General features: G+C 42.2%; 1 protein-coding gene across 1 annotated transcript in view; it reads left to right on the forward strand.

Annotated features, from left to right (window-relative positions):
- LOC125025653 (ras-related protein Rab-3-like) overlaps positions 1–9,370 on the forward strand; it is a gene marked incomplete in the record, with an annotated part of 37,771 nt that extends 28,401 nt beyond the window's left edge. The window contains 2 exon segments of the mRNA XM_047613761.1: positions 5,311–5,482; positions 5,679–9,370. Coding sequence (XP_047469717.1) covers positions 5,311–5,482; positions 5,679–5,819 — 313 coding nt within the window.
- Positions 9,371–10,000: the final 630 nt, after the last annotated feature.

Here is a 10,000-nt window from a genome sequence, read left to right on the forward strand (position 1 = left end):
AAAAGGGGAAGGAGAAAGGATGGAGTAAAAGGGGAAGGAGAAAGGATGAAGTAAAAGGGGAAGGAGAAAGGATGGAGTAAAAGGGAAAGAGAAAGAATGAAGTAAAAGGGAAGGAGAAAGAATGGAGTAAAAGGGGAAAGGGAAAGAATGAAGTAAAAGGGAAGGAGAAAGGATGGAGCAAAAGAGAATGATAAAGGATTTAGCAAAAGGGAAAGAGAAAAGACGGAGACGAAAGGAGCAAGGCTGGAATAACGAGAAAGGAAAGCCAGACGACAGGAGAAGAGTAAAGGGAAGGAGAAAGGATGGAGAGTGTTAAAGTGGCAGTCCCGAGAGGAGTGGAAGGGAGGGACGTCGGGGTCGGTGGAAGTCGCTCACCCTAATCAATACTCCCTCCACTTAATATATATAAACTTCTTTCCAAGCCCACTGCAACATGATCCTCATTCCGTCAGTTGGAATTTATGGCGAGAATGTGCTAGAGGTGGGTGGGGGGGGGGGAGGGTGAGGGGGAGGGAGAGGGAGAGGGAGAGGGAGAGGGAGAGGGTGAGGGTGAGGGTGAGGGAGAGGGAGAGGGAGAGGGTGAGGGGGAGGGTGAGGGGGAGGGGGAGGGGGAGGGAGAGGGTGAGGGTGAGGGAGAGGGTGAGGGTGAGGGTGAGGGTGAGGGTGAGGGTGAGGGTGAGGGTGAGGGAGAGGGTGAGGGAGAGGGTGAGGGAGAGGGTGAGGGTGAGGGTGAGGGTGAGGGAGAGAGTGAGGGTGAGGGTGAGGGTGAGGGAGAGGGTGAGGGTGAGGAAGTGGGAGGAGGGGAGAGGGAGTGGGGGAGGGGGAGAAGGAAGGAGGGGGAGAAGGAAGGAGGGATAGTGGGAGGAAGGAAGAGGTAGAGGGAAAGAGAGAAGGAAGGGAGAAGGGAAGAGAGAGAGTGTAAGGAAAGGTGAGGAGAAGTGGGAGGAAGGGAGAGGAAGAGGATAAGGGTGCGGGTGAAGGTGTGGGTGAGGAGAGGGAGAGGGAGAGGGAGAGGGAGAAGGTGGGAAGGAGAGGGGGAAGGTGGAGGGGAGTAGAGGGAGGGGGATAAGAGAAGGTGGGTAGAGAGACAGACAGGCAGGCAGGCAGGCAGGCAGGCAGGCAGGTAGGCAGGCAGGCAGGCAGGCAGGCAGGCAGGCAGGCAGGCAGGCAGGTAGGCAGGCAGGCAGGCAGGCAGGCAGGTAGGTAGGCAGGCAGGCAGGCAGGCAGGCAGGCAGGCAGGCAGGCAGGCAGGCAGGCAGGCAGACAGACAGGCAGGCAGGCAGACAGACATTCAGACAGACAGACAGACAGACAGACAGACAGACAGACAGACAGACAGTCAGAGACAGACAGAGACAAACAGACAGACAGACAGACAGACAGACAGACAGACAGATAGACAGACAGACAGACAGACAGACAGACAGACAGACAGATAGATAGACAGACAGTCAGAGACAGACAGAGACAGCCAGACAAAATTAAAACTTAAACACCCAGAACAGAAAGAATAAAAAGAGAAAAAAAAAAGAAAAAAATACCAGAAAAAAGAGAGAGACAAGAGAAGGAAAGAAACCGAAAGAGAGGAATCATAAGTAAATAATATCAGCGTCATTCGTGCTACCGCTGTCTGCCTTCGAAACGAGGGAAAGGGGGGGGGGGTAGGAGGAGGAGGTGGAGGAAGAGGAGGAGGAGAACGGGGGGGGGGATAGGAGAAAGAAGAGGAGGAGGAAGACGGGGGGGGGGGGGGGGGGTAGGAGGAGGAGGTCAGGGGGGGGGTAGGAGGAGGAGGTCGGGGGGGGGGTAGGAGGAGGAAGACGGGGGGGGGGTAGGAGAAAGAGGAGGACGGGGGGGGGGGGGCAGATTTTCGCCTCCTCTGCGCCGCCGTCGGGAGATATTTGCAAGGAAGACCGGAGAGAATGGCGGTCGGGCTCCTTCTTTATTGGTTGAGAGGGAGGCAGGGAGAGGGAGAGTGGGAGTGGGAGTAGGAGTAGGAGGAAGGGAGAGGGAGTGGGAGAGGGGGAGAGGGAAGGAGGGATAATGGGAGGAAGGGACAGGGAGAGGGAATGTGAAGGAGAGGAAGAAGGGAGAGGGAGAGAAAGATAGAGAATGAGAGGGCGAGAGGGAAGGAATGAAGGAGGGAGGGAGGGAGGGAGGGAGGGAGGGAGGGAGGGAGGGAGGGAGGGAGGGAGGGAGGGAGGGAGGGAGGGAGGGAGGGAGGGAGGGAGAGAGTAGTGAGACAGGGAAAGGGATTATAATGATAGGTAAGTGAGTATATAATGTTAAAGATTGTATTTATAATGATGTTCATTATGATGACTATTATGGTGGGATATGCATCACTATCATCTCTAGTGTATGGTGATGGTGAAGAAGATGCTACGAAAAATAAGATGATGATGATAACGAATATATTAATCATTATATTTTTGTTATCATTATTATTATTGTTGTTGCTGTTTTGTTATTATTATTACTATTATTATTATTATTATCGTCATCATTATTATTACTATTAATATTATCATCATCATCATAATTATGACAACCATTATTATCAACAACGTCATCATCATCATTGTTATGTATCGTCATTTTGTCATTGATACTATGTTTATTTCCACAGCATTTTAAAATTCACAAATATTCTCTCGTTCTCTCACTCTCCTCTTCTCTCTCTTTCACTCTCCCTCAATCCCCCCTCTCTCTCTCCCACTTCATCTCCCTCCCCCTCCTCCTCTCCCTCCCTCTCTCCCTCTTCATCTTCCTCTCCCTCCCCTCTCTTTCTTCTCCTTCCTGTCCCTCCCTCCCTCCTTCGCTGTATCTCCCTCCCTCCCTTTCTCTCTCCCACCCTCCCTCCCTCCCTCCCTCCCTTTCTCTCCCTCCCCTCCATAGAGCAGTATATTCCAAGACCGTCGCCAGCAGTCACAGTCACAATCAATACCCCCTTTTTTTTCTTCGTGGAAGCTGAAGGGTCGTGAACCGCCGACTCTTCTTAAGATTTTCTCCCACTGAAGCATCATTGTCGAGGCGTGAGGAGAGTTTCGAGTGGCAAGTGTTTTTCCTGGAGGATATTGACAGCAACCAAAGCTTTAAGTCGGGGCTCGAGACATGAGGGCAAGCATTAAAGTCTTAAAACTGAAGGGAAGGAACCGAAGGCAGATAGGAGAAAGTCTCGGAGATGGATAGAAGTGGATGAAAATAGATGAATATGGATAAAGAAAAATGGTAAAGACAGGGCTTAGCTTGAAGCTTTGTATTTGAAACCTAAAATGCAAGATTTATGATATGTTAGTGATTCAGACGATTTGTCAGTCACCCCAATAGGTGTCGGTTGTAAGTCACTCAACTCCCAAAGGCATTGGGTCTTCTCACGTCCCTTGAAAGAGGAAAGGTATCCTGGAAATATGATAAGTGACATGACCATGACACGGGTGACAGGAATGTGACAGCTTCCTGGAAGGCGCATAGACCCAGGCGAGAAGCACGTGGCAGATCGGCCGTAGCTTTATTGCTTCTTTTAAGCTGGAACAATAAAGGAAAATCGCTTGATTAAAAACGTGACTTTGCAGGATTAGTGCAGCTCAATTATCGCGGCGGCGCTCGATCGCTCTCAAGAATTGCTACACCCACGTACTCGAAAACTTGCTCCGTGTTTTATCAACCTCTAAACTCCCACATGAGTTATCTACGCCTCGCCCTGTCCAAATACTCTGGTACACACCCTCACAGCAATGTCCCTGCGCATAAAAACAATGCAAAAAGACAGCTTTATTGTCGGCATATATGTATCTGCATGCGTGTGTCTGCAAGAAGTAAAAAGACTACTTGCTCGCAACGCCTCCGCCTCTGGCAAGTGTCCCACATTCGCGTTGAAGCAAATCTTCTCATCACAACTTGATTCTTCCAACTTAAATCGGACTTTTGGTATTTCTTTTACCACATATCTTTTGCATTTTATTTGTCTTTTATCCGCGTCCACCTATTTTGAACAAGCGGGATATGCTTGAACAATACCGATTTTTTTTTTTTTTTTTTTTTTTTGCGGCTTCTTCTGGTTATGAAATTAAATATTCAAATATACACTCGTCGTGTACGGATACATATAATTCGAAGGGGACATTATTAGACCAGTGCCTTAGCTATTACTGTTCAGGGGAATTTATCATTTTTTCATGTCACTCCAAGATCTGTGTCATCTTGTTTGGCTATTAAGGAGTTATAGGTGTCCCGTCTGCTCTTAGAAAAAAAAAAAAAATCTCGAAGGCTTTTGATTACCATATTGTCCTGATATGGAAATTATCCCTCCCAACTTAAAATTGGACACCAATCCCTGGCTGTAAATGGCTGTCACTTCTTTTTATGTTGATGCGCGGCAACACACATTTCGCTTTATCACAGGCGATAAAAAAAGATTGACTGGCAAACTCTGGCCATATGTTAAATAAGTAAAAAAAAAAAAAATATATGATTTGTGCTCCCACTTTCACATGCATACGCTCACACAAACCTACGCTCACGCACGCACACGCACACGCATACGCACACGCACACGCACACGCACACGCACACGCACACGCACACGCACACGCACACGCACACGCACACGCACACGCACACACACACACACACACACAGACACACACACACAGACACACACATACATATACACACGCACACGCACACGCACGTACGCACGCACGCACGCACGCACGCACGCACGCACGCACGCACGCACGCACACACACACACACACACACACACACACACACACACACACACACATAAACACACATACGCATGCACACACTCTCACCCTCTAATTTTTAAAATTATTTTTTTTCTTCTGGAAAATTGTCAGCACTGATAAATTTAAGAATATTTCCACTGCATTAATACGATATACATTTATGTCTCCTCTTTTTTACAGACATAGAGAAATAACAACAAGGAATTGAAAGCATTTTCATGTTCCTTAAGGTCATCTGAATCAGAAAAAAATATTTTACATTCATTCAGTTATATATGTCTTTATATCTTTTTCATCAGATTTTTAAAAAGTTGATACTGTACTAGGCCGACAGCCCCAGGTCCAGTTATGTTTAATGCTTAGAATATCTCATTTCTATACATTAATAAAGATGATGATGATGATGATGATGATGATGATGATGATGATGATGATGGTGATGGTGATGGTGATGGTGATGATGATGATGGTGATGGTGATGGTGATGGTGATGGTGATGGTGATGATATGATGATGATCCTGATGATATAGATATTACAAACCTATCCTTTAATCCACAGGTGCACACAAATAAAGACCTATTCCTGGGACAATGCTCAGGTCATTCTCGTGGGTAACAAGTGTGATATGGAGGACGAGCGTGTCATCTCTTACGAAAGGGGCAAGCAGCTCGCCGACCAGCTTGGGCTCGAGTTTTACGAGACCTCAGCAAAGGAAAACATCAATGTCAAGGTAGTGAAGTGGCATGATGCAGTCTTCTTATTTTAACGTTGTGTTCTCTTTATTATTGATGTGAGCTTTTTCTTCATTTGTAAATACCCATAATATTAAACTGCTATATACACATATTTTGTTTGACTCACTTGAAATTAGGAAACCAGTTATTTCAGCATTCCATTAGTTTCATGATTTCTTCTTGTTATTCCAGGCTGTGTTTGAGCGCTTGGTGGATATTATTTGTGACAAGATGTCTGAAAGTCTGGATACGGACCCCAATTTGGTGAATGCAAACAAGGGGACAAGGCTCACGGAGAATCCTCAACCACAAAACGGCTCCTGTCAGTGCTAACACCCAGGGGTACTCTTATTACCCTCTGCTTGTCCCTACCCTCCTGCTCGTACCCACTTAATGCACTACAAGCCCACGGATAGACCCAGACCATTCCTACTCCCGACCAATTACAAGCAGCCACTACAAGGTCACTGAACGAGTGGTTATCTACGTAGCGCGCCCTATGGCACCTTCCAATGTCCTGCTGCGGAACTGTTATGTCATGATGGGTAATAATGCTGCAGGAACTGGAATAAAAGAGCATCTTTATTTGAGACCAATAGTTGCTGTTAAGTCCACATGTAAATGAAGATATATTTATAGAGGCACGAATAAGAATTAGCACAATAATGCTCCCTGGGTTTAACATTGTATAGGTCAACCCATGTTGGCCGACATGTGTCCAAGAGCAATCAATTAGGATTTTTTGAGACTGAATGGAATAGAATCAGTAAGATTAATGTAAATACCTATTACTTTTGTCTCATGTCACCTATTCCTCATTTAGCTAAAGTCTGAGAGGTTTTAAGGTTTGACCAAAATCAGATCCATATTAGGACACAAAATGTATGTGTAACTCATGTATTTAACATGTCCTGTACTGGGCAATTTTTGTGAATACGGAATGATTAGTCATTTGAATACTAATGATAGTGTCCTTGTTTGCATAGATTAACAACAAGTTGTGAATTAGAGCGTAGATGCAAATTAAGGCTGCATTTGTAATGCTTTGGACACATCTTTTTTTTCTAAATGTCACCATATCACAACAGTAATTGTGAATTTGGAGATAATAAATGTGTTCCAATAAATAATTTAATCATTTGACTCAAAGTATCTACAATTATTGAATGTACAGTCTATATTAAGATCAAATAGATCATCTCAACCATTATCTATATCTCTTTCTATACCTTTTCAAATGCCACATTATTTTCTGTCATTGGTACTAATCAAATAATATACTGTATTCACATTTAACTTCCCACATTTCTTGTCAATTTAAGGAGACTTTGCTCCCAAGACCCTCATTAATTATTTCTCAGCTGCATCTTCATCTATTTGTGTTACATTCTCTATAGACATTTAATGAACTTTAGACTAGTAGTTAGAAACATAAGATGTATACACATGGTAAATAAAACACAGTGAGTGCATGAGTTCTACACAAATATACAATTATGAGCGGCAGAATTTTTAATTACCAATAAAGGGCCTTGATACATTTTTGTGGATTTTGGGGACATATCATTTAAATGAATGAAATATATTTAGTTAAGAAATCAATATTCCCAACAAAAAAATGATGCCTGAAATATTGCATATTATGAAGAATATGTGGCATAATGTGATTTGCAAAAAATTCACCCAAGCCCTTTCAGATAATAGGGCTTCCAGCATAAAAGTAAAATTGTTTTATGATAGGAATTTAATACTTGTCCATTCAAGAACTGTAAGTAATTCCTATGAAAGTCATGGATGAGGCAGAGTTTCTATAGTATTACTGATTATTTTTGCCTAGTATGGAATAGCCAAAAACTACCTATTCCAGACTCATCACTCTGTAAGCGCTTTCCATGAAGTCACATTGAAAAATAGTGTGTTTAATCTTCCTTGCTACAGATGCCTCTGCCTTGATGGTCTGCAGACATACTTGATTATATTGTTTTTAATATTGGTGTTATGAAGAATGTTATGGATTACACAACTAAAGCAGTACAGAAACCTTACTGTACTTTGGAAAGATATTGATATAGAGAGCTTAATTGTGTCTTAGTATAAGAAAGAAAATTTGCATTTTATAGGACGTCACCAGCTAGGCCTACATACTGTCTGCAATGTGATGTAAGAAACCTACTGGTTAATTTTATCTTGTATCAAAGCTCATATTTGAAGTGACTACTGTACATAAAATTACTTATGAGTCAATTTGCCTTAATTACTCAAAACTGGTTTAACACACTGTGCATCAATGTGACTAAAGATTTAGGCATGTGCTGTTTGTAATTAGGATGTAAGGAGTGGTTAATGTACCAAGAACTCAATATGCCATATTTTTGGAATGATCTCAGACTATCACCACAGAAGTTCAGTGTTTTCTGGCTTTCATTTTTGTACCTATCTGGAAGAGAACATGGAACCCAGACCCCTTCCCAAAAGAGGTACTTAGAAACTTTGAGTAAAAAGTGTTGGGAATATATAACCATTTCCTGAATCCTGTGGCTATTGTTTTGTTTTATCCTGCCCTTTGATGTAAACACTGAAAACTAGGAATGTCTATTGTATCCTCCAGGGAACGCTGACCTGTAATTGGTCTACTCGAGTTGATTCCTAGAATACGGCTGTGAAACAGTTAGTTCCACAATTGTAAAGAAAAACCACTACACATGTGTCTGGCCTTAGTTCTGTACTGTGTCATTGGAGTTTGTTGTAATTTTGTGATAATGGATTTTCCCCATCATGACTCCTTAACATTGTGTCATTGTCAGGGATTTTGGGCTTTATCCTGGGTTGCAGTAAGTTTCAATTTTCCTTTCCACCGAAACAAAGGAAACTGGCCTTATTGAAAATTTCTAAGGCTCAGAATCTCTGATTAAGGCCATATGTCTGAAAGCAAATGCAAGATGTCATCTCGTGAGTATTGTATATCTCCCAAATGATCGGATGGTAAATATCAGCCCATCAATAGAGATATAAGTATGTGAGTCAGGCATTCAGCACTATGTACTGGCCAATGTCACAACAACTGTGTACAAGAGAAGTGTTAATGTGTTATGTATCCTTCTATCTCCAGTGTATGAATGGCTACATTCAGAGAACAAGTTATTTTAATATCTGAGATTTCTTTGTGGTATATCTATGATTACACTCATTTTTGCTACTTTTTTTCTTCTTTCAGTAATTCAAAATAATATTCCTTTTTTGTCACCTCTTTGGCTTGTCTTCTCCTATCCCATATGATGAAAGAAATGCACAACTCAGTTGCCTTTTCTCTCACTGGGCCTTTTTTAAAACTTGCCTCAGGATGCAGCCACTACCTATGTCTTTGTACCTGTGGTGTGACAAGTGGTGATGAACACTACTTGATGTGATTGTAAGTTCATTATCAGAAGTCACTACACAAATGTAAACTCATTGAAATAATCAAGTAGGAGATAACATGGTAACTTCAGTCTTCTCATATGGATCACTTGTTGTCCAAGCATTATATATTCTAGTATGAAAATAGTCATTTAAACAGTGGAGTGACTATTATTTTCTTAGTGTATAGATGCTGAAGGAAAGATACTTGTGTCAAGAAGACTTAGTATCCATGAAGATCTAACCTAAAGTCATGAATGGAGCAGAGCAAATAATTAACTTGAGGAAGTTTAGCCATACTTAATCTTCCTTAAATTGATTGTTGTCTTTGTACTGTCTGTGTTGTTGGTATGCGGTGATGTAGAGTCAACAACGCCCTGTAGGTGTAGGTGGCGACCAATTGTTGTTAGTTATTGTGAAAACACGACAAAAATCATCGCAGATTTAAAAGGCAGGCTTAATCATCAATAAAGAATTATGTTGCGATATTGCATCTTTTAATTTTCCCCTGGCAGCAAGTATGTGCTATACCCTGTGTTGTTGCAACAATTTGTCTTATTCTGATTGTATGTTAAAAGACGAATTCACAGTATTGCATATTGAATCACAGTATTGCTTACTGATTAAAAAGTCAATTCTGTGTGGAATGAACACAATGCACTCCTAACACTGATATTGAATATAAACGGTCGGGGAGGACGGATGTGTAATAAAGACCAAAGGATCGAGGTCATACGCTAGAGAGTCTGGATAGAATGCAAACTCTCTCGGTGTGAATTATTAGAACATCACAAATCACACATTTATATCAATAGTAAGAGTTAACATTACGTCAGTAGGAAGAGTTAACATTACATCAGTAGTAAGATTCCAAACTCTCATGCTTACACAAAAATGATATTTGCTCACATTTCGTTTACTAATTTCAGCATAATCGTATCTACACTTTCCTTCAATTTATATACATATTTCTGTGTACAACTATCCGAATAAATTCACGGCAGCCCTAAGGTTATCGGACTGGGATTTTATCTAGTAACTCTAGTAGAGCAATATAAGCCCTGTCGTTAAATAAACAAAGTTGAAAAAGTCGAATGAAACTTTGCCATCGGTATCTT

The sequence above is a fragment of the Penaeus chinensis genome, chromosome 5, assembly GCF_019202785.1.
Source record: "Penaeus chinensis breed Huanghai No. 1 chromosome 5, ASM1920278v2, whole genome shotgun sequence".
NCBI classification, from domain to species: Eukaryota; Metazoa; Arthropoda; class Malacostraca; order Decapoda; family Penaeidae; genus Penaeus; species Penaeus chinensis.